General features: G+C 43.2%; 1 protein-coding gene across 7 annotated transcripts in view; it reads right to left on the bottom strand.

The window, feature by feature from the left end:
- The window catches only part of TLN2 (talin 2), a 372,445-nt gene that overhangs the window by 43,995 nt on the left and 302,817 nt on the right, over positions 1-25,633 (bottom strand). For 5 of the 7 annotated variants that reach the window (XM_006127334.5, XM_075897670.2, XM_025186799.3 and 2 more), the window contains 8 exons: positions 21,155-21,301; positions 17,468-17,569; positions 15,227-15,346; positions 12,415-12,561; positions 10,440-10,606; positions 7,262-7,445; positions 2,497-2,622; positions 21-137 (listed from right to left, as the gene is read on the bottom strand). In XM_006127334.5, the coding sequence (XP_006127396.3) occupies positions 21-137; positions 2,497-2,622; positions 7,262-7,445; positions 10,440-10,606; positions 12,415-12,561; positions 15,227-15,346; positions 17,468-17,569; positions 21,155-21,301 (1,110 nt within the window). The remainder of the gene's footprint in view (positions 1-20; positions 138-2,496; positions 2,623-7,261; positions 7,446-10,439; positions 10,607-12,414; positions 12,562-15,226; positions 15,347-17,467; positions 17,570-21,154; positions 21,302-25,633) is intronic. The other 2 variants (XM_075897671.2, XM_075897672.2) reach the window with 2 other exon arrangements.

The raw sequence follows: 25,633 nt of genomic DNA, 5'->3' as shown, positions 1-25,633 counted from the left end.
GCAATTATTCCGTTCTTTACCGTGAGTTCCTGTTTGATACACTCAATTGTGGCCTCGAGTGCTCTTGTGCCTCGAGTAGCTTCATCTTCTACTGCTTTAACAGTCTTCAGAAGCGACGTGACATTGGTTACCATCACCTGAAACAGAGGGAGGGAGAGAAGAAAATACATCATTCCCTTCTCCCACCTGTGAGAGGCCACCCTGCCAGATGATTCAAGGAACATCAAGCTATGAAGCCATTACTAATTCCCCTAGAAAGCAACAGCTTTATATACAGTAGGGGTTAGACAGCTGAGAGTGAACTTTATAGACGGGCTTTTATTTCTGAATCATCTTTACTGAAGTTAGATTTATACAGCCAGATACAAGAATAGCTGTGTTTTCCTAAACTCACCCATGCCTGGGTACATACCTTTTTCAACACTAGTATCTCTGGGTTGCTTTTTTTACCCCTCTAAGCTTCTTCGCAGAACACTTACCTCTGAGTAAACCTGGCTGTTTGGCCCAACTATTTTGAGGGTTCCGTAGATCTCTTCAAAACCAATCAATTGACTATGCCTCTGGTTTCTGGGTTTGTAAGACCACTACGCTTCACTTAACCCAAGTTAACAAAACAAGCATCACAACAGCATTCACTGCATATCTACTTTGTACTCCGATAGGGAAAGTGTGATCTTACAAGGGCCTGCCTGTGCGTCCCTCCCCCTTCTAGCTCCCAACCCTTCCTTGGATCCTCTTCTCTCGCTCTCCTCAGGGACCAAGCAGTCACCCATCAGATTCAGCCTCCTCACAGTTCCGAATGGGTAATCTGGAACACCTCTCCAGGAGTCCCAACATTTGTGTCTCTGGGCACACCGGTGACCTGTCATACCTCATCATGCAAATTTGCTCAACAGAACTTACGCTATAACGTCACCAATCATACAGTTTCAAGTTGACAGAACCCCTTCTCCACATCAGATATGAATCGTCTACAGAAAGATGAAAGGTCACCAAGCTTCTAAGTTATAGAAATTAGTGCCAGCTCCTTTGCCTCCATTACTGACCACCCCCACAACTATAAACCTCAAAGTTTTCAGAGATCAGGCACATTTACTAATTTGTGAAATACCACTATTATGTTCTCTTGGAACAGTTTGTAAAACCACAATTAAACACACAACTGCCATCAACTGAAAAGAAGTCAGCCAACTTCCAGGAAATCAACCCAAATCTTGTTTTAATGACTACTTCTTCCTGCAAAAGGCTGAATCAATACTTCAGCTAGTCTTGCCTTATGCCATGATGGTCAAACGTTGGTTCCAACACACAAAGTAACTAAGTTCCAAAGTTAAGACACAGGCTGTGTCTAGACTACATGCCTCTGTCGTCAGAGGCATGTAGATTAGACACATAGGCAAAGGCAAATGAAGCCGCGATTTAAATGATCGCGGCTTAATTTACATTTACATGGCTGCCGCGCTGAGCCGACAAACAGCTGATCAGCTGTTTGTCCGCTCAGCGCGCTAGTCTGAGGAATAACGGGGCTGCCGACAAAGGGCTTTGATGTCGGCAGCGGAGCGTCCAGACTAGCGCGCTGAGCGGACAAACAGCTGATCAGCTGTTTGTCGGCTCAGCGCGGCAGCCATGTAAATGTAAATGAAGCTGCGATCATTTAAATCGCGGCTTCATTTGCCTTTGCCAAAACAACAAATCTACATGGCTCCGTCGACAGAGCCATGTAGTTTAGACATACCTACATTGTCCCACCAACAAATGCTCTCATGACAGCACTTAAGCTCATCTCAGGTCTTTGGATGGAGAATGAGGAGGAAATTCAAATCCTGTGCACTGACCAATAGACACTTCTGTTAGAAGTGAGAAATGCCTGCCTGTGACAGACGTGATCAGAAAGCACACTACATCTTATAGAAAACTTGTATGAAATCTCCAGACCAGTTTCTAAAAGCAGAAAGGATCAAGTCAGCATCACAACACCAGGATACTTATAATGTGACTACTTGTTACTTGTTCATTACCCTTGCTATAGGGTTCAAGTACATTTTTATAGAGTAAACTTTTAGTCTCGTATCTTGAATATACTAAGGAACTCCATTCTCCCTCCAGATGTACATGTTTACAGAGGGAAAAAGATGTCCGTCCAGAGGAGTGAGTTTTTAACTCGTTGTGGGACGATGGACTGAGAAAACTGATGTTATGTTTATGGTTATTGACATGAATGATACTATCCAGCTTTCTACCAGCCACAATCCACCCAGCTTAAGTTGGTGGAATGGAGGATGGGGGGGAGGAGAGGAGGAAAATAATTAGACTAAAGTGAATGAGAATTCACAGTCATCCGTCTTTAGGATTCTAGCAGATGACAGCTATTTCTTTAAATGAACATCAAAGCAAACAGCAAGGAATAAGCAAGGGAACATTTTCAACTTCTGTAACAGAAGCTGAGATAACCTCTCTAAGACTTCTCTTAAAAGGAGAAATGTCACAACTACCCACCTTGGCTGCACCTTTGAGCTGGTACATGGATGGATCATCTGCTGGTTTGCTGGCAGCTCCTTTTGTAGCACCAATGAGATCAGAAAGGGCTTTAGCAACATCCTTGATAGCATTGATCAGTACAACCTACAAGGATGAGAAATTTGGATGCGAGGTTAATAGAACCACATCTCACCTCAGCCCACAGAGGAAAGATTTGGCAGGCTGCACATAAAAGAGTTTGCTAAGCACAGGGCAAATGTTGGTATGCAGTGTTAGGAGAGAGAAAGCCACTGTATGCAGAAATGCTAAAAAATGACATGTAGTTTCCTGAAAGAGAGAAAAAGAGAGTTACCTATTTCCATAACTTCAAGATTTATTACTAATGTCCATTCCAAGTTAGGTGCATGTGCTTGCCATGTGCACCAGTGCCAGTTTTCCCCTTAGCAGTACCCGTAGGGGAGTGACTCTGGTGACCTCTGCGTAGCACCCTCAATGTGCGGAATAAGGGGAACTCCCAGCTCTGCCCAGCCTTCAGTTCCTTCTTGTCAGAAACTCCGACAGTGGGGAAGGAGGGTAGGTCACGGCATGGACATGAGCAACACATCTCAAAGAACACCTGTTACGGACACAGGAAACAGTCTCTTTTTATTTGAGTACTCGCATATGTCCATTCCACAGTAGATGACTCCACCCTCGGAGGTGGGAGGAGTTTATGAAGATTGTAGCACAGCTCTGCTGAACCCAGTGTCATCTCTGGCCATCTGAGTCATGGAGTAATAAAACATGAACGCATGGACAGAGGACTATGACAAGAGTCTAAGAGGTCCAGGACTGGTATGTGCCCCAGGAAGGACACTGAACACCCCTATGCTCTACTCAATCTGCATAACTCAAATATGTTTCATGCAAACTGTGTCTTGTAACCTTTCATTCAAGAGCTTGTAATCCCCTGAATGTGCATATTCTATTTGTGTGCATGTATATGAAGTTAAAATTAGCAAGTATATGCCCATTGATGTATGCAGATGTGCTAGGGAAGGCCAATAGCAGCATTCAAGAAAATTAATGGCCTGATGCGCAAGGCAATGATCAGTGATGTTTTGTTTTTCCTGTAAATCTGGATTGTAGTTGGTCCTACAAAGACAAGTGACCATGCCGCGTAGTGCTGGAATGAAAGCTCATCACCTAATAAACCATCTTGTTAGTCTTTAAAGTGCTACATGATTGCTTTTTTTTGTTTTACCAAGTTCAGACTAACATGGCTACCTGTCTGTTACTTTGGTGTGTTTTGTTATATTTTACTGTAGTAACTTACTGTGATCCGTCTGTAACCATAGAATCATAGAGCTGGAAGAGACCTCAGGAGGTCATCGAGTGCAGACTTCTGCCCAAGGCAGAACCAATCCCAACTAAATCAACCCAGCAAGGGCTTTGTCAAGTCGAGACTTAAAACGTCTAGGGAAGGAGATTCCACCACCTCCCTAGGGAACCCACTCCAGTGCTTCACCACACTCCTAGTGAAATAGTTTTTCCTAGTTTTCAACCTAGACCTCCCCCACTGTAACTTGAGACCATTTCTCCTTGTTCTGCCATCCGTCACTACTCTGTACAGCCTTTCTCTGTCCTCTTTGGAACCTCCTTTCAGGATGCTGAAGGCTGCTATCAAATCCCCCCTCACTCTTCTGTTCTGCAGACTAAACAAACCCAAATCCCTCAGTCTCTCCTTACAGGTCATGTGCTCCAGCCCCCTAATCATTTTGGTTGTCCTTCCCTGGACCCTCTCCAATGTGTCCACATCCTTTTGATAGTGGGGGGCCCAGAACTGGACAGAATACTCCAGATGTGCCCTCACCAGAGTCAAATAAAGGAGAATAATCACTTCTCTGGATCTGCTGGAAATGCTCCTCCTAATACAACCTAATATGCCATTAACCTTCTTGGCTACAAGGGCACACTGCTGACTCATCTCCAGCTTCTCATCTGCTGGAATCCCCAGGTCCTTTTCTGCAGAACTACTACTTAGCCACTGGGTCCCCAGCCTGTAACAATACTTGGGATTCTTCTGTCCCAAGTGCAGGACTCTACACTTGTCCTTGGTGAACCTCATCAGATTTCTTTTGGCCCAATCCTCTAATCTGTCTAGGTCACTTGCAACCACTTAAATACAATGTTTTATACTTAAGAAAACCACTTTTGCTTATTGTTACACCATTACCTGGTGGGACAACAGCTGTGCATCTCTCTCTTTCACTGACAACAGTAGCTCCCATTATACACAGCGAGAAGGATTTATTTGGGGTTTTGATTCCATCAAAGCTGCACACCAGGATGCTGTGTCAAGTCCGTATGACTCAGCATTCTCAGAGCTGAGCTGCTCTCAGTGTCTGTGCTGTTCTGTAACCTCAACTCTGTGCCTTTTCTGGGGGAGACCAGAACCTCTGTTTCAGCAGGACAGGGCGGTCGGGCACTCAGGCAAGCTCAGTGGTATGATCAGCCCATCAGGCGACGGTCTCAAGGGGATCTCTGTGACTAAACCATCACAGCAAACACCCACACCTAATGTGGAATGGACATGAGCAAGCACTCAAATAAGCAACTGTGTTAATGGGTATTTTATATAATGTTCAGAACCCGATTCTGCTACCGTCTCCTGTAATTAAATGGTTCTCTCGAGCAGGACTTCTCCCCTACTCAGTGTCCCAACGAAGGGTTATTCACCTCAGTGTTCTGTTCAGCATGGAAGTAGAATGGGAACAGTTAAATTGGTACAATCTTACAGCTTGATCCTGCCTTGGAGAAAGGCCCCATTTACTGTGATGTCAGCTATTATTCTGACAGACGTAATCAGATCAAACATACTCGGTATGCCCTGGACATAAGGGAGATGCTCCACTTCAGGGGAAAGCAAGTTTCATATAGCCTAGCTCCTAAGAATCCCCAAGGAACTAAATGATGAACGCCTTGCCCGAGGTGAGAGTTGGCAACAGACAAATGCCTTTCAAACCAAGTACGGGGGAAAAGAGTATATTATGCCCTTGCACATAATCACATTAATTATTTCCAAGTAACACCAAAATAACTCTCCCAAAATCCCTTTCCATACTCTATTGTCATCTGCTTCAACCTTTTACTTTGCTTTATTGATATCAGCACAATTGTGCCCTGTTTCAAAGTGATAATATGCATGGAAAATAGATGAGGAAAAAAAAGATACATGAATCTATTACTTCTCAATAATGGAGAGTGGTTGTTCTCAGTAGTGACAGATGATAGAATGAGGAGCAAAGGTCTCAAGTTGCAGTGGGGGAGGTCTAGATTGGATATTAGGAAAAAACTATTTCACTAGGAGGGTGGTGAAGCACTGGAATAGGGTTACTTAGGGAGACGGTAAAAATCTCTAGGGTTGGAGATTCTAAGTCCCACCTTGACAAAGCCCTGGCTGGGATGATTTAGTGGGGTTGATCCTGTTTTGAGAAAGGGTTGGATTCAATGGCCTCCTGAGCTCTCCTCCAACCCTAAGATTCTATGATAGGAAATCAAATGTTTTGTGCTGCCTCGATTCAGCCTTGTTTGCAGTTTTATCACAATCAACTAAGGCTAAGTTACAATATCTGCTCTCTTGGGAAAGCTAACTCAATCTTGGGTTATTTAGGAACTCTTTGATGAACAACGAAAAAAAGACAAGACCCTAAGGACGACTGTAGATTGGTGCAGCTCTCACTTCTCTATCTGTCTATGTTACACAACAATGGAGACGATGCACACGCACACACACTCCTACCTCTTCCTCCCCTGGCTTCAGCAGCCAGAGTAAAATGAGCTTCTAATTTACATGGAAAAGTCACATTTTGTATCTTGGGGCCTTATGCTGAAGCTTTTGAAAATGTCTGTACATAGAACATACGCTATACTTGTAATTTGACCCCCCGCCCCCGATTATCATATCACATATACAAGTAGCACAAATAAATAAAAACCAATCAGCCCTAGCAATTACTTTATTTGAAGACAAAGCCCAAAAGTATTACAAATACTTAAAATCCCCCAGTGTTGCTAGTTTGAAATATTAAGGTATCAAAAAATTGCTCCTGAAGCAAATATTTTCAGTTTTAGAAATATTCCCCTTCCAGAGAAATGCTCTAGAAGTTGACTCTGGAACAAAGATCATACGTGAGGTTCAACAGGATAGAGAGCTGCACGTTTTTTCCAGTGCCTTATACAAACCACCGGACATTTTCAAATTAACTTACTAACACAGACACACCTACCATGCATAAACAAGCCTACATTTCAGGATTCTAACACCAATTAAATGTTTAACTGAATCTACTTTGAAGAATTAAATGGTTTAAAAGAAAGTAAAATAATTCAGACACTTCTGTGAAGTTCTAGGACACTGCTCATACCATTGAAACAATAATAGTAGTTTAGCTTGGTCTTAAACTCAATGAAAACTTTCTAGAAATGTATTAAAAACAAGTCATTGGGGAATATTTTTGCAAAAAGCATTCCTGCACTGGTGGGGAAGGAACTAGATGCCACATACCATGTTTTGTTCATTTTTGCACAATTATTTTTCTATGAGGGGAAGTGCCTGATTCAACCGTGTATCATTTTAAAGACGCAGCACAAGGTTTGTGCTATTTATGGGTAACATAAATGCCTAAGTTCCACTGAAAAACTAAAATATATTTACACTGTACCTCCAGAATTCTCCTTTCTTTGATATTCGCCATGTCTTTTAAGATTACAAACATTGATCTACTATCACAGCCCCTCATACCTGTGTTTCAGGGTCATCTGATCCCAAGCTGGCTGCTCCCAGTTTAACCACCTCTGCAAGTTGTGTAATGGTGGTAGCTGATGACTGAGCCGCTTGGGCTAGTTTATCCGGACTTGAGGCAGCTCCAGACACGAGCAATTTTGTATCTTCAACTAAAGCTTTTGCTGTTTTCAGGATATTTTCCCTGGGGAAAAAGGGAAGCAGCAGAAGGGAAAGAGAGAGAAGGAGGGAAAAAAACAAAAACCAACCAGCTATTCAATATTGTCCTGACTAACAGAGAAAGTGCTACGTAGACAAAAGGCTCTATGTAGGTCAGCATACCAGTGTCTACTAGTGATAATCCTAGCTACAACGCCAAAGTCAGGTTGCAATTCCCACTTAGAACAGATGCATTATGTTTCAGGTTGTCAACACACCAGACTCAGGATGACTCAATGAAATGACTTCCTCTTGAAAGGAAATGAGATATGGGAATAGGGAGCGAGAGGGAGACAGGGTCCTCATGTGGGGAGATTAAGCCAAGCCATGCTGTGAGGAAACTACCTTCTGTCAAATCTTCACCTTTACCAGCATGTTCTATGTCTATGGAAAATACAATAATGATTTGTGGAGGACGGGAAATGGGAGGAGCTGCAGCAAGCATGACTAATTGCATTTTCTTCCTTCTTCATATAGAAAGTCTTCAGGCAGACAAATCTAAAACAATTCAAAACACCAACCTGGACCCTCCAAAATCCTGGGGAAAGAATCACCCAGTCTCCTATTCTGAGTACTGAACTTCAGAAAAACAGGCTCAAAAACAAAAATAAGGGGTTAAGAGCTGCTAGATTCATGGCCCTTATACTTTTCTGCACATTAAAAAGAGCAAGCCTACAAATTAACAAAATCTGCACAAAACCCAGCAACTGAAATTCTCAGGACTGCTAGATATAATGGAGGGAAAAACTTGAAACATATTTAAACTAGGATTTAAAAGTTTGATGTTCGAACATTAGCCAGTGCATGATAACCCATATTAAAAATATGGTCTAGACAAGGCACTCCACAATGCGATTGAATTAAAATAAAGGCTCTCTTCTAGGATTTCACTTGACCAGTTTAACATACAGTCAATGCAAACACATGCTAACATCACACCTTTAAACTCTAGTTTAAACTAGGCCTCAAGTAAGGCATGAGAGCATGCTAGTGGGAAAGTATGTTTCTTTTTATAGAAATGGGGTAATCTTCCATTATGCTGGAAGTTCACAGTATTAAATCCATATATTCAGAATTTGGAAAAACCTGCTCTTATACATGCATATACATGCTGTTTCATCCATGCTCTCTTACACCAATTACTTATTTAGGTAAAAGGAAATCAAAATGATTATCTAGCTTTACTGAAAAAAGATGAATTGCTGCACTTCCCACAGTAATTGAGATTATAAAACAGACACAATGCAAAAAAAAAAAACCAGGTAAATTCCTTTTATGTTCAAAGAGACAGCAGAGAGCAGTACTTTTTTAAAGAAAGTTTTAAGTAGAATTGAATTATGTTTTACAAAGCAATATACAAAATATCGAGTTTTTAGCTTCTTGGACCCTGTGTAAGCTCTTTGCGTAATTGTCTCTTTCCTGGATTTGAGGTACAATATTAAGATGTACTGTATGGAGGAAAAAACGGTACAAGACATCACACCTTTGCTGTGTTCCCCTCACCCAATTATACACGGAAGCTTTGCATATTCCATTTAAGCTCCTGCATAAAGGCTTTTCCTTTCCTTAGCAAATGGTCTTAGAGGAGATCTAGAGCCTCTAGATAGAGCCCCCTTGAAATGATAGCTTTGTAACAAAATAACAAACAAGGAAAGAATGTACTGCTAATGATCACCGCTCAGCCTGTTTGTCTTTTTACTTCACAAACTTGTTATTTGAGGATACAAATGCACATTAACTCTTAGGCTGTGTCTACATTGCACCTCTTTTCCAGAAAAGGGATGCAGATGAGACAAGTCGGAATTGCAAATGAAGTGGGGGATTTAAATTTCTCCCGCTTCATTTGTATAAACATGGCTGCCGCTTTTTTCCAGCTCGGGGCTTTGCCGGAAAAAAGGGCCATTCTAGACGGGGATCTTTCGGAAAATAAAGCCTTTTCCGAAAGGTCCCTTATTCCTCTTAAAATCAGGAATAAGGGACCTTTCGGAAAAGGCTTTATTTTCCGAAAGATCCCCGTCTAGACTGGCGCTTTTCTCTGGCAAAGCCCCGAACCGGAAAAAAGCGGCAGCCATGTTTATGCAAATGAAGTGGGGGATATTTAAATCCCCGCTTCATTTGCAATTCCGACTTGTCTCATCTGCATCCCTTTTCTGGAAAAGGGGTCCAGTGTAGACACAGCCTTACTGTTTAGAGTTGCAATAATTTTGGCTGTATTGTGCTTTTTATGCTCCCAAAACCGCTGGCACTGTACTGAGTTGAAAGCTGGTGGTGTAGGCCAATTGAGCTCTTAAGCAATAGCTCACAGTCTTGACAGTTTGAATCAGGTTTTTAATATGAGGTGAATAAGGACCCAGATGCTGCAAATCTCTCATTCTATTTCAGACGCTCTCAGAAGGAAACCTGTGTTGTCATCTCACCAAATGACAGCATGACTGAGACTCCAGCATCTCACCCATTGATAATGTCCAACATCAGGAGTAGGCAAGAGCCTTCAGTAATCCAGAAACAAAAAGCCATAAAATAAAAAAGTAAGACTTGCAAAAAACAAAGAGAAATATCTCTTTGAATTCATGGACAGTTAATTTTTCATGTTTAGATCACACTGTAATGTAATCAGTAAGAATGAAATATATTCATGGATTTAATTACAAAATTTGGATAAAAGTGATCTCTAAGGGTTTCTTTTGAAACAGTTAGCAAATGATTCAGTTTTTACAGTACTTAAAATTTCCTCTCCCATATAAATGGGCAAAATGAAATTTGCTTTTACTATGCAGGCTACTCTGCCTAGCTTTTGAAGTGCTGACCCCAACCCTTTCCTATTTCTCTCTCACTCCACTGCTCATCTGGCTTCATTATCAGTGGGTTTGAAACAGCAAGAAAACTGCATCTCCACTCTCTGTCATTTGCCATTAGCAGGACATTTATTTATGACTTATTGTAGTCAGCCCCCTCCATCAGCTTTTATAGTATCACTGACCTGTGATCCGCAAATGATTCATTGTTCTCAGCATTAAGGGTTCCAGCTGTAGCAAACATGATAGTTGTGTCCAGATCTGCAATTATCCCCGACACAGCACTAGCTGCAGTGATACAAGCCTGAGTACCTTTGTTTCCTGCTTGAAGGGCAGACAGAACCAAGGAAACCTGAAAACGGGAAAATAAAAAAGAGGATCACATTAAAACAAAGCATAATTTACTAATTTGGAGTTAAACTTAACTCCTGTGAGGAGAATCAACAGGTGCAATTCATTTGCGATCTCATTTCACAGTCTATGGCAAACCTCTTCCTTCCCCTGCCTGCTCTAGCTGCACATTAGTTTTTCCATAGAAGGAAGCCTGCTATTGGCATTTGTCTTTCATAGTAAGAAAGACTGTCTGCTGATCAAGCAGGATACACAATAAATGAGCAGATCATAGAGGCCTTCACTACATCTGCTCTGCATAAAAATAATGGCTCAGCAATCAATAGTGTAAGCAGTCATCTTCCGCAATATCTAAATGAAAGGAAGAGCTACCCCCGATACAATAAATAAGAATTCCAATTTTCCTACAGTCCTCTGCAGTCAATAAAGAAGCTAGCTGCATTTATTTCAGTGTCACAATTACTTTTCAGCACTCTACAGTGCTGCCCATAACAAGGATGACTGAAGCTCTTAGCAACTCAAATTTGTCATACAGCCTGTTTAAAAGAAAAATCACTGCTGGTCCACACTGCATGGCTCTTCCCTCTCTTCTGCTTCCGCTTCCGTGACAGAGTGATCTCCCCATCCCTGATTCAAAGAACCCAACCCCAAATGCTGGTGCAATGCATATGTCCATGTTGTGAAACTACACCAAGAGATTAAGAGGCGTAGTAGTTACTCCTTTTTCCTTTCGGATGTATTCATTTAATAGCAGTACGACAGCACGGACTCATAAAAGAGACATACATTATAATGATATTTTACATCAAATTACAGCACATCTTTCAAATACAGAAGCACAGTTTGTATCTTCAGTTGGTTATCTGGCTTGGCAACACGGTAGACACTTGGGACTTGGGCTCCCAAAAGTGCATGTGTACGAGGTGAAGTAGCTCCTTTTAACCCCACATCACTTAGGTGGAATATCGATCTCAGAACCACTGAACCTAAGCTAGCTACTTCTGGGAAGGAAAGCAAACAGCCAGAGTAAGAAGTAACACACCAATACCAGGGGGATGGAGGGGAGGGGACAAACCTTGGCCACGCGCTGTAGGCAGAGCTGGCCCAAGGTACGGGCCAACCGGGCTACCGACCGGGGTGCCCCATTGTAGGGGGCGCCGCGCAGGGCTGCTGGGCCGGGTGGGACAGCATTGCGCATGCTCGTGCGCCCAGGGCGGCGCCACACACGTGCTGGGCGCCCGGGGGTGGGGCCACGCATGCATCGCACTCCCAGGGGCGGCTCTGCACTCCCGGGCCCCGGGGCACGTGAATGGCTCAGGCTGGCACTGGCTGTAGGACAAACTCCATATCATGGGAAGTATCACTGGCTCTTTAGTATTAATGCACTGCTAACAGGACGCAAGTTTTCATTGACGAGAGACACCCACTGCAAGCTATGCATGGTTCGCAGTGTATCTGCCTCAAAATGATGAAATCTGGGAAAACCCCATCCTAATTGAACCCCATCAATCTATCAAAGAAAAGTATAACACAAAACAATGTTCGGAAGTGGAAGCTAGACAAACTCAGACTAGAAATTACGTGTATTTTTTTAACTGAGAGTGTAATTAATCACTGGAACAATTTAACCAAAGGTCACAGAAGATTCTCCCTGATTGACAAATGCTACCTCAAAACTGGATGTCCTTCTACAAGTTCTGCTCTAGGACTTATTTTGGGGAAGTTCTATGATGTGTGTTATGCAAGAGGTCAGACTAGATGATCACAATGATCCCCTCTGAATCCATGAAACAACAAGAGGCATCTTACCTTTTCAGTGACAGCACGAGCACATTCTATCAACTCCCTTTTAGTGTATCCATCCGTGGGGCAAATCTGTAGCGCTCCAGCTTTCTGTACTAGAAAGATACATCCATGACCAAGATCTTGTACCCGAGTCCTGATCTGGAATCCTATCTAGATAGGTAACGAAGTGTGGGGAAAGGAAGACAGAAGACAAAGACAGTGCTTAGAAAATTGAGGTTTTGTATATACTGAACAACTGTAAAACGTGCATTATTTTTGTTGCAAATATTTGCCCTCAAGTACAATTCTTGCGAAGGATCAGAAATAAGGGCCAGGTTCTAGCATCCCTTATTCTCACGCTAAGTAGCATCTTAACCCTCAAGTAGTCCTTGGGGCTTCAGTGGGACTACTCGTGAAGAGGAATACTATGTGAAGTGAGGTAGGGGATCAGAATCTGGATGTCTCTTATGTGATTAGCATAGAGCATTTAAATCAAGTCGAATTAAGTATTTTTAAAAGATATTAGAAATTTCACAAAAGCATGCATGCATCTGTGCTCACTGTAAAGCAGAAATGATCCACTTGTTCTCAGGGTGAGCTGACCTCAAGACAAACAGGTTCCTCCTCCACTCTGATCAAAGTTTTCTACACACAGCACTGTAACCACAGCTCCAGCTCCAGGAGAGAGTTCTCCCAGCACTCTAGGTGAACCACCTCCAAAAGGGGAGCAGCGAACAGGGCTGGAAGCTGGCACTTACAGCACTGAAAGTTGCTGCAGTCAGGGGAGGGAAGGTGCTGAATGAGCAAGTTACAGTACAGTAAGGCAGCAGTGAAGACAAGCTCAAGGATAAAGAGTATGTACCCTCAGTTATGAGTACCTCAATTTTATTAATAGATGAATCTAGCACAAGTTCTTGACTATTTGTTTATTTTTCATTACTTAGCACATCCCTATAAAACAGCCACACCCATACATATCCCTAAATGCATCACAATTTCAGATTTACTATTAATCTTGAAATCAATGTGGTCTCAGAAGCATGAACCAATGCTTTTAATACTTTTAATTTAATACTTTTAATACTACTATGCACATTGACATATAATTTTGTCTATATTTTGGTTAATTATAAATAGGAATTGAAGCTATTAGTTCCCAATAATGAAATTATTCCTACTTAAAGCTGAACTGCTTTCTCAGATGAATGCTCATTATGTCTAGCAATACTCATGACAAACATAAGCCATTGCTTTTGACCTAGCTTTTCAGCACCAAAAATATTTAAATCTCAAGTGAACTATCAGTGGCGGGGTGTAATAAATAAGTCAAAAGCTGTTTGAATATCTTTAGTGTAGATAAATCTGATACTGTAAATGGCTAATGGAGCTAAATATCAACAGAATAAAACCAATAGGGAAAAGGCAGCCATCATCAATTATTCCAAGATTTTCAATCATGGACTGAGTACTATACACATGATGGAGAAACAGGACAATAACGATTCCCTTCCTCCTATTCTTTCAATCTCTTCTCAATGAAATATAGTATATCAGTTTGAGGAGAGAACAAAAAGTATGTTTATATGATTCATCAAATCTTTGGACCAGGGGAAATGATCTGTGTGAATAACTAAAGAAATGTCTCAAATGTTCTGTTTCCAGGTTGCCTGCAAGCAATTGGAAATGTTCCAAGTTAGTTTGGAGAAAAGTTCTTTTCTGTGGAGTGTTGCAAGCAATTTGTATAAAATATGTGAAATGGAAGTTGAGTTGTTCATGCTTAATTGGATGTTTCTGTCCTCTAACTCAGTGAATAACTCCTATAGTACGTCTTATGATATGAACACATGCACTTATAGAAATGAAAATCTCGCTTTCTTTGACCTCTACTATTTGCTAATTTGGAACATTCATAACAGAAAACCAGTGCTTCAGACTTTTCACCAGAAGTGTGGTAAAAAGGGATAAGAACAGTGGAAATGAACTTGTTTAAAAAACTTATATATTAATGGAAAATGTTTAGCTGTATTCTGTAACTTTTATTCACATACACTTTGAATGAGCAATGATGCAACAGAAGTATGTTACAGCCTATACACATATGTACATACATAGTATTGTGCAATGTGTCTATACTGTAAATATCTTACTACAGTGGTTTTCCACAGGTGGTCATATGTCACAGAGAAAATAAGAGCATTTAATAATAATAAACAACAACAATACTGAGCATTACAACTTTTATCTAGCTGTGTGTGCTGTATGCATGAATCAACTCTTTTAAAAAGGTACTAATGAAGCTCTAAGACAGATAGGTCCAAACCTGAAATCTGGTGAGGAAAGAGAGATTTTAAGTACAGATCTCCAGATCTGAAACTGCACCTTTGGTTCTGATCCAAACCATGGAATGGGGCCTATTATGCAATGTTAGGTCCACATGGAATCCCTCTGAGAAATCCCACTTCATGCGACTTACTACCCAATATTTCCAGTGTTAATGAGACAGAGACTGTGTCTTCCAACATGCTGGACAGACAGATGGTTGAAAAGACTGGAGTACAGTAAACAGTGTTTTCCTGTCTGGGAGCTTATTAACTATATTTATTTTAAATGATCTCAGAAATATTTCAGAGAAAACGAGACGATTGTAACCCTAGTTTCTATTTGACTGCACAAAAGATGACTCACACTTGAGGATAACTAGCTGCATTTTAGCAACTGGAGGAACTACTGTGTTTCGTTACCTTACCCCACTTTGCCCCCTATATTAAATTTCAAGAGAATACTCCATGTTGACACCACTATGCATTCAGAGTTTAGAGGTCTAAAAACTGCAGACCTCCTCTGGTTCAGCGGTAGCTGCTGCCATTCGGCCCTGGAGAGCCAAATGCCCATAGTCATTGGTCATTTGTGATGCAAGTCCTCCCAATTCCTCCGGGTTAGTAACCGACTTAGTCATCTGAAAAAAGAAAACAAGCAATAAAACAGTGACAGGCATAAAACAGTCTGTTAATACTCCACACTGCCTAGAAGCATACAAGTATATTTTTGCAGCACCAGTGGTGGTAGGGTACCTACTGCTTTCTTAGCAATTTAGTTTCGAGCTAGAATACTATGAGCCAAAAAAAAAAAAAATCAAGCAAACATGCTTTATTAGAACCACAGTAACTAGGCACTCACAGAACACAAAGTAACCGAGGAGCAGTTAGAAATGGAAATTCACTCCTCAGCACAGCAGGCTACTGCAGAAGTACTCAACACTCTCAGCTTAGTAGATGAATTTATGGAAGGTTAGGGAGGGGGAAGAGTGCTTCATACAGCACAACAGCAGCCCCTCTATTTGGTACTGAGGGGCGGAGCAACCTACTCTCTTCCAGACCTTCTCAGCCTCACCGATGAGCAGTGCCTTGGTGGGGAGGAGAAGGATCTCAGGTGGATTCTAAGACTGACAGAATGTGCAAGACCTCTCATGAGGCAAGGAAAAATGGCTGGAAATGTACAAAATAAAGAATTTCAGTTTTGAGGGTGCAAAAAAGAAAACTTTCCATGGAATATCTGCCAACTCTCTGAAGGTGACATTGTTCTATTTATGCTAAAGCTGCAAAGAGTGACATTCCAGCCTTCGGATAAAACCTAATGTGCAGGCAAATTCCCAATGTGTACAGAATGGAGCCAGCTACTGTCTGTTGAAATGACAACTCACTACCTGCAGAGAATCCCTCCCGTTTTTTTGGTACAGCAATGTAGGCTTTTTGGAGGGGGTTTTCTTTTAGTAACATGTTGTAATATTACCCTTATTTTTTAACAAGGTGGAGTATTCTTTGCTAATGGATCAATACTGTTCATAATATTAACTATTACCACACATCTTTAGGACTAAGAAAGAACCTGATTCGCCCCATCATCTTATGGCCAGCTGAAACACATCACCAGGAATTCTGTATCAAAAACAGGAACTTGACTGTTGCTCATTTAATTAACAATTATACTGCAATGTCTGACCTCAATTAATGGGTAAAGTTAAAGAACAAATAAATATATCACACTCCAAAGGGCTAATGTAGATCAGTAAGAAACTTACAATAGCTCTGTATTCCAGTGATGTGAAGGGTTGGTTAAAGCTGTTTCAGCACATACCTTCCCAGCACATTTGTTTCCCATAAAAAGTAAGCCTCGTGAGAAGTACTTGACATTACATTCCACTAATATATACATCTCATGTCAAAGAACCAGTGTTAACACAGCCTTCCAAATTCAGTGGCTGTTCTCATTACAATAGAACAAATATAGCCACTCAAGTTTTCAATTGTAAAACTGGCTAGACAAGTGTTTAAAACCAGCTGTGGGTTGTTACCAGACTGTTTCACAATCAAAGTAATAAAATGAATTGGTTGGTCTTAGTTCAGTCTCTAATGGACAGAAGTGCTCAGCTATGAAATGTTCTGGCACAGTCAAACCATTGTTTCAAGAGAGGGTCAAATAATAGACCAGTTGGAGTATTATTCTCTTTAGGAAGGTATAAATCATACCAATATCTGTAACAGTTTCAATCACTCGGACCTGAATCACAGAAAATTGTCTCCAGATCAATGTTGACTGGTGGACAGAGTTCTCTACTACTGCTATTTCTAACTTCATTCTCTCCCCAGTAATAAGCATCACATTCTTTTAACTTCATTTTAATTGTTCCCAAATGGTCTATTTCCACCCCTTTCATCATGGTGACATTTCTTTTGGTTACTGTTGAGTTCTAGCACAGGCCTCCTAAGGTGGTTCTTTTGGGCAGAAAGCTACATAAAGTAGCATATATTCTTTTTAAAGGCACATCCTTTGAGTTAGGCAGAAAGATCCAAGAGAATGACAGCACTCCTCTATTGGTAGTGTTCTCTTCTCCATCATTCAATCAGGTTCTAATGAAGACCAGGAAACGGTCACCACCCTTATTTTGCCTACCTACAAAATAGATCAACTGGAAGTCAATGTCACAAAGATGAGGCTTCAGGCAGAACTGGTTCAGATTAACACATACTTGGCAGTTGTCACCCAGCTATTTTACAGAACACTTGCTCATTTTTCTTACCATTTCCTGTGCTGTTACAGCAATGGCTTTGGAATATTTCACTACAGTAGTTTGATAATCAACAAATGATCCCTTTGGATCTGGAGGTGTGCCCTCATCCAGCTGTGGAGAGAGGGGAAAACATGAAAGCAATGACAGGCATGCAGGACACATACATTGCTAACGTTTTTAGGCTAATTCTGCAATTGCACAACACATAGTTAAATTCAAAATGTGCTAAGATGTACAGCAAAGCTTCCTAGCTTACATTGCTAGTTTCACATAACTTGCATAGGATATGCAGTTTAGTGCCCACATATTCAATAAGTCCTGAATTTCTTCACACGTTCATTCCATTTTTCCCATGTCCCTGACCTGTTGCCAATTAGATTTAAAAATGAATGTACAATGCTCAAAACACAGATCTTTCACCTGAATAGTCTATATAACATTCCTTGCATGCTAAGCAGCCACCAAAATGCCACTCTGAGTAAAACAAACATGAAACCCAGAATATGCAAGATTAAGTTTTTCTGTTCGTTTAGCAAGAATCCTACTCAGAGGATGGAATCCCATGCATTGCTACAGGCTCAGGTGCTAAGCAATAGTTGTGCGGAAAAAGACCGGAGGAATAGAGTAGATAAGAAGCTGGATATGAGCCAACAGTGTGTCCTTGTTGCCAAGAAAGCTAACGGCATATTGGGCTGCATTAGTAGGAGCATTGTCAGCAACTCTAGGGAAGTGAATTTCCCCTCTACTTGGTGATAGCGAAGTCACATCTGTAGTGTTGTGTCCCGTTTTGGGCCACCCACCAGAGAAAGATATGGATAAATTGGAGAGAGAGCTCAGGGGAGGAAAATAAAAATGAATAGCGGGCTGGGGCACATGACTTAGGAGGAGAAGTTGAGGGAACTGGGCTTATTTAGTTTTCAGGGGGGGGGGGGGAAAGAGAGAGAGAGAGAGAGAGAGAGATTTGATAGCAGCTGAAGGAGGGTTCCAAAGAGGATGGAGCCAGGCTATTCCCAGGGGTGGCAGATGACAGAACAAGAAGCAATGGTCTCTAATTGCAGTGTGCAAGGGTTCTGATGTGAGGGCGCAGAGATCCAACACCCGCCAGGCAAAGCGGGAGAGGTAAAGGAGCAAACGCGTAGCCGAGGGCATGAAGGGAGGCCCCAGGAGCTTTGTGAGTACCAGATTGAGATCCCAAGCAGGGATTGGGCGCCAGACTGGTAGTGGAGTCTATCCACATCCTTGAGGAAAAATCCAACCAGGGACTCACAAAAGCTGAGTGACCAGCCTCCCCTGGATGGAAAACTCACAATAGCTGCCAAGTGGACTTTCAGCTAGGAAGTTGCTAGGCTTGGTGCTTCAGGAATACCAGGTACTCTAGCACCTAAGGGATTGAGGCTTACAAGGGTGTAAGGTAATGCTGGAGATAAACATGAGAAACGTTTCCACTTAGCCAGATACGTGAGTCTAGTACAGGCCTGGGCAAAATATGGCCTACGGGCCAAATCTGACAACCAAGCCAGACGGAGTGGGGAGACCCAAGTAGTCTCCCTGCTTGCCTCACCCCACCCACGTACTGCTCACAAAAGCAGCTGCTGGGCCATTTCTCTTTCAAAACTATGAGCCCGGAGGGCAGGGAGGGAAGGCTTCAGGTGCTGTCCCTTCCTCCAGCACAATCGTACTGGCCAGTTTGTAGCCAGAAACTGGCCAATGGGAGCTGCCTGTCTGAATAACAGGCAGCCATGAAGCACCACACCCTTTTCTTTCCAACTCATAGTTATTCATACATGTATATGGCCCTGCAGCCTGTGCAGGGATGGGGCAGGCAGGGTGGACCCTCATGCCCAGACCCCACATCTTCATCACCCTCACACACGTCTTCCTACATAGACTCCACACACACAGCCTGCTCCTGTACTCAACCTCCCAGCTAGATTCCCCTCCTCCCCCCCCACAGCCCACTCCTGTACCCATCATGGCTGGCAGTCTGCAAAAAGTACTGTGTTAAGTGGGGTGGGCCATGGGCCAAAAAGTTTGAGAACCACTGCATTAGGGACATGTGGCGCTTGCAAAGGAAGAGAACCATAGGTCCAATAGCTGTCACTGGCGATAAGAAGGAACTGAGGGGCAGTTAGGTCAGCAGGGTCATATGTAATATACTACACCGGTCTGCTTTAGGGAGCTCCACTGTTGACCCAACAGGCAGCAGCTAGGGTAAAACTTAACGGCAGCCTTGTGCAAACACCTTGTGAGAACTGGAACATAGATCAACAAGCACTCCAAGAAGAACCATGAATAACTGGTCATATTTACAACACTGAACGTTTTAAACGTGTAGAAGAGAATGAAACAGAGAAACCGTGTTAGACTAAGCCGTGTCGATGTAACTGTGGGACTGTTCAAATTATACCCGTTAAAAAAGAGATGAGGTAGAGCTTTAAGTTAATTGTAACAAAATTAGAGAGACAGATATTGGGCCTAACTGGTGAAAAAAATAATGCAACTATGCCACCCAATTTCCCTCTTTTGGGGTTTCTTAAAAAGAGACTGAAACCCTCCCCCACACACTCAGTCTCTCATCCCCAGCCACCTTTGCAACCCAGCTTGTTTTCTCTCATTGCATCTTTCCTGACGCCCAAAAGGAAGGAGTAAACTAAACTGACTTTCTTCCATGAGGAAGGCCAGCTGGCCTTGCTCTTGTTTAAGCAACATTTTTAATCTGTGAATGCTGAAAGTGATACTACCATGACATCCAGTCCTCAGCCCATCCTTTGGAATATCTAATCACCAGCACCACAAAGCCACATAGGACCTTGTTCTGCATTTCCTTCCCGTGTTTCGTTATTTTTGTCACACTCTTTGGTTCCTCCTACCCTACCTCACTCTCCTGGATTTGCATCAAATCCTGAAATCAATCATATTGCATTTATTCTGCCTTATATAAAGGTAAAGGATGCAATCAAATGATGGCCCTGAGCAGATCATAAACTAACAGGGTCCAAAGAGTAGGTGTCATGGTTAACTTGAGAGCTAAACATCCACTCGTAACTAATCAGCGTTCCAGAAACATCAACCAAAGCCTATTTCACTCTTCCTTATCCTGTCACTGCTTCACTTTCTGTCTGTTCACAGGGTAAGTGAATGCCCTTCAGACCAGGACTGGGAGGAAAATTAATCTTTCCCTTTTCATCAAAGAAAAGTTGCTCCAAAAATCAGACACACTAATATTTTGACTCCCAAACGAGAAAGGCTTTGATAGTGTCTGAATAAGTTTGTTTTGCATAAACACTCAACCACCATTTCAATACAAGTGCGTTTCATTTTCTTGTTCTTTCCTGTGTTTAGGCAATCAACTTCCAATTTGAATTAATGCCTTCAGGTGTTTGCCGAAGTAACTGAGCAAAAGAAAGAGCTGTTTAAAAATCATTCCCAACTCACTTCTGACTCTTTAATCCTGGATAGTGGAAGAGTTTATCCACATTTTTAACTCTTCAGACTTTTAAGATCAATATCAACAATATCAGCACAGAAAGACTTATCACTGGCCATTTAAGGAACATTTTGCATGTAGCTCTCTAAACTATTCCAGTAGAATCATGGAACATATATTAAATGTCAGGCAATTGTTGCCAGTATCATCTAGAATAACCATTACTTTCCATTCACGTCATTTGGGGTTGCTAGGTACCCAATACTCACCTTGTTCATGGCCTCTGCTATCGAGTCTACCATACCTCCAACCATGCCCACTTCACTGGCAGCCTCATTCAATGTAACCATTATATCATCTACTGCCTCCTTCATCAGCTGAGCAGCCTCTGTGATTGCATCATGAGTGTGAGATGCCTGCACAAAAGAGGAGAAGAGACAGAACATTAAAAACTCATCTGTGCCGAAGTAGTCACCTGGTCTGCAAAACCTAGTGGTGGTTTTCACAGCAGAGTCGCTGGTAAAGTATTGCTAAAGCACTGACTACACTGATCCTCTCAATATCCTGCAGGGGAGGCATTATCACAGTTTTAGGAGTGAAACCGAGAGATGAAGTAACTTGCCTGGCACCATAACGTAAGAGCAAGAACAATATTCAACAGTTCTTGACTCCCAGGTTTCATACGACCACACCTCAAACGTTTTAGCTAAAAACAATCATCCACCAGTGTCAAAGAGGGCAGAACTAGAAGGTGCAGAGCAGCGGTTCCCAACCTTTTCCAGATGGGGACCCATTTTGCCAATTTAGGAAGACTTGGTGACCCAGGGCAATTTAAAAAATGTGTGAATGGCTCCTTAGGAGCCACCTGGGGAGACACCTGGTGATCCTTTTGAAATGTAATGGTGACCCATATTTGGGAAACCCTGGTGTAGAGTGAGAGGGGTTAGTAATAAATACCTCTGCTTTAGTTAAGAGAAATAGCGTGGAGATATGCAATGCAACACCATATACAATTTAAAGGCGCTTTCCTAGTTTTCAGAGATGGCTAGGAAGAGACTAAAATCAATAGGGAATTTGAATTTAGCACCAATTCAATCCTGCAGACAGACAGATAGCCAAGGGAAATGTGGGCTATAACCAAAGATCACTTCAAGGTTTCTGGTCTTGGGAGCTAATTTAAATGTTTGATGGAGAGAGAGAGAGAGAGAGAGAGAGAGAGAGCACAAGCGAGCGAGCACACACAACCCGCACCCTCTTTTACAAGGAAAAATTCAGTACAGCCAAGAGTTGATAGAGTGAAGACAGCCAAGGTAAGGCCAAGCCTTAAGCTAGCAACAAGGTAACCTAGAGCCGAGTTTCTGAAAGAGTTCCGTGGAATCACTCTCAGAAACACATTAACTGGCCACCCTGGTTTGTTTATTTACCGGCGCAGCGGCCATGGAGCCTCACTGCTCCCATGAGCTCCGTTTGGTCCTTTGCAGCCAAGCGGCGCTGCGGGAAGTGGTGGCCCGGCCCACGCTGCTTCCTGCAGCTCTCTGGGCTCCCAAGGACAAAACAGAGCCAATGGGAGCAGTGAGGCTCTGTGGCCACCGCATCAGTAAAGAAACAAATCGGGGCGGCCAGTTAATGTGTTTCTGAGAGCGATTCTCAGAAACACTGGCCGAGAGGGACAAAAGAAATATAAAAGAGAGCTAGGAATAAAGTCAGGAGCTCTTTTAAAATTATAAAGTTGTAACCAAAGGTGAATGTTGAACAATTAAAAGGGAAGGTTTCAAACCAAGGGGGAGGGTGGGGGGATGAGTCCTTGCTCAAGGTACCTGTGACGGGGTGTATCAGTCCTGAGCTGGGGAAGCTAGGCCTAACCAGGCTCACCTGGCTGAAGAAGTCCTGCCCCACAGCCCTGCTGTGTATGCTAGGACTGCAGCCCAGGTATAAAGGCTTGGAGAGAGGCTCAGTCTGGGTTGGCTGCTGAGGAGGAAGGTACTGCCTGAGCTTCTGGAGGTGAACTGCCAATGGGACACAAGAGACACGGCCGAGGATCTGGACCTTGGAAGGAGTCCAGCGTAGGGATGTAAAAGTGTAGTCAATTAACCAACAAGCAAAAGCTTATAGGTTAATGCTACAAACTACATGCATTTCTCCCCCCCCCCCGCCCACACATACATTTTTTTAGCAGGCTGGCTAGCAGCCTAGCTTAGTTTCAGCTCGCGCCGGGTCCAGGAGCTCATTCCACCCCCCTAGACAGGGGCTGCTGCCACCCCACACCACTGCATCTTTACCAGAGGCAGCAGGACAGGGTGATGGCACAGGTCCGCAAGGGGAGCTGGGTTTTAAACTGGCTCTCCTCACAGACCAGCTCTCACCTGGCACCCGGTGCTGCTGTCTCTGATACAGCAGCGTGGAGTGGCAGGGGTCTTCTTGGGAGTGAGGCCAGAGCACACTGGCGGCTGGCCCCACCCCCAGGGACTACAGAATAGTCAACTAACCGATAAGAATTTATGAGGCTACTCGACTATTCTATAAACTGATATTTAACATCCTTAGTTCAGCAGAGACTGGCAGGAAGTAGCCCAGGGCAGGAGATTGTATCCTGAGGAGCTCAGCATGTTGTGGTGGGATTCCTCGCTGATCCAGCAGTGGACCATCCCACTGTTAATAGGGCCTTGAGCTAGGACCCAGTGGAATAGGGAGGGTCCAGGTCCCCTTCTTCAATCAACAACCTGTGGCACCTGCACCCGCTGTTAGGGTATGTCTACACTACCCTCCTAGTTCGAACTAGGAGGGTAATGTAGGCATACCGCACTTGCAAATGAAGCCCGGGATTTCAATTTCCCAGGCTTCATTTGCATAAGCGGGGAGCCGCCATTTTTAAAACCCCGCTGGTTCGAACCCCGTGCAGCGCGGCTACACGGGGCTCGAACTAGGTAGTTCGGACTAGGATTCCTATTCCCAACTACCGGTACACCTCGTTCCATGAACTGAGGATACAGTAGGGATGTAAGTGACTAGTCGAGCGTAGGCTTATCGGGTAGTCGAGTCACTACATGACTACTCACTTAAAAGCCAGTTCCCCCCAACACCATCTCCGCAGTACAGCGGGGGACAGGGAAAGCAGAGGTAGAACTGAGAGAAAGTGTAATGCTGACAGCAGGAGGCCCTGCAATCTGTCATGGTTTGTAAAGCCTCTGCTATGCAGATAAAAGGTAATATCTGAGAGGATTGCAGACTTTGCCACGAAGAAGGCCATGTAGTCAAATGAAGACATAATAGAATTTGCAGCAGAATTCATTCCCATAAAGGGGAACTGAATATGGAACACTTTTTACCGGAGCAGAAAAATGTTAACCAACTTCTTCACCAAGTGAAGTTTCTCCTGCCTCACAAAAGCACCTGTGGGAGAAGGCGTTTGAGAGATGCAGTTTATTTGCTAAAAGCAGACACTGGCTTTCCGTGAAGTTCATATCATTACAAATCCAGTCTTGCCAAATGCAGTTCATTATAGATTTCAAATGCAGACTGAAATTAATGGGCACAGAGGATGCTCAGCACACTGCAGGATGAGATCCTGGTCCACATACCCCCTTTCCCAAGCCGTTTATCAGTCTGCTTGCACTATATGTAGCTACTAGGAACAAAGCAGTTACTTCAACACCACCGGCTGCTACCCTTTCTTTGAAGGCCTATGAACAAGTCAGATATCATGACCATGGAGTGGGTGTAGATGGGACAGAAATGTTATGAGTGAACAGTGTAACTAGACATGCTCTGAGGGAAGAGCTGGTTAGCACACAAACCTGAGATGCCAACTGGACTCAACCAACTGCTGAAGTCTCATTGGGAAAACATTCTGAAAGGGAATGCTCAAGAGCATGCAGCTGGACAGTGTGGCTGTGTCTAGACTACATGCCTCTGTCGGCAGAGGCATGTAGATTAGACACATAGGCAAAGGCAAATGAAGCCGCGATTTAAATGATCGCGGCTTCATTTACATTTACATGGCTGCCGCGCTGAGCCGACAAACAGCTAATCAGCTGTTTGTCGGCTCGCCGTTAGTCTGGACGTTCCCCCTGTCGACATCAAAGCCCTTTGTTGGCAGCCCCGTTATTCCTCGTGGAATGAGGTTTACCGGGGCTGCCGACAAAGGGCTTTGATGTCGACAGGGGGAACGTCCAGACTAGCGGCGAGCCGACAAACAGCTGATCAGCTGTTTGTAGGCTCAGCGCGGCAGCCATGTAAATGTAAATGAAGCTACGATCATTTAAATCGCGGCTTCATTTACCTTTGCTGAACAAACAAATCTACATGCCTCTGCCGACAGAGGCATGTAGTGTAGACGTACCCTGTAAGGACAGAAGACTTACATATGGACTGAATGATTCCGGGGAATGGGAATGCAATAGGGAGCTCTGTGTTCAGAATCCAGCTCAGATCGAAAATACTAGAAGTCGACATTCAAGAGACATTTAGATGCCTGCATTAAGTAATTCTGCAGGTGTCAATCCCCTCCTGTGGGGCAGGACCATCCAGAAAGGGACAGACAAGTGTAGGTGCCACTGCCTCAGACAAACAATGGGTATTAGCAAACCCAAGTCTACCCTTTTCTGCACTACACTGGAAGAAAACTCCCCATACTATTGTTCAGTTCAAAAGGCAAGCACCAGTGATCACTGGTTCCCACCATGAAGTAAAGCAGGTTCCAGGTCACGCGAGAATTCTTCCTGCAATATGGAGGGTAGAGGATCCGATAC

The sequence above is a fragment of the Pelodiscus sinensis genome, chromosome 14 (assembly GCF_052426305.1).
Source record: "Pelodiscus sinensis isolate ZL-2025 chromosome 14, ASM5242630v1, whole genome shotgun sequence".
In the NCBI taxonomy this organism is placed as follows: domain Eukaryota; kingdom Metazoa; phylum Chordata; order Testudines; family Trionychidae; genus Pelodiscus; species Pelodiscus sinensis.
Note: the sequence above shows the minus strand (reverse complement) of the source record. Positions and strands in the feature narration are given on the sequence as shown.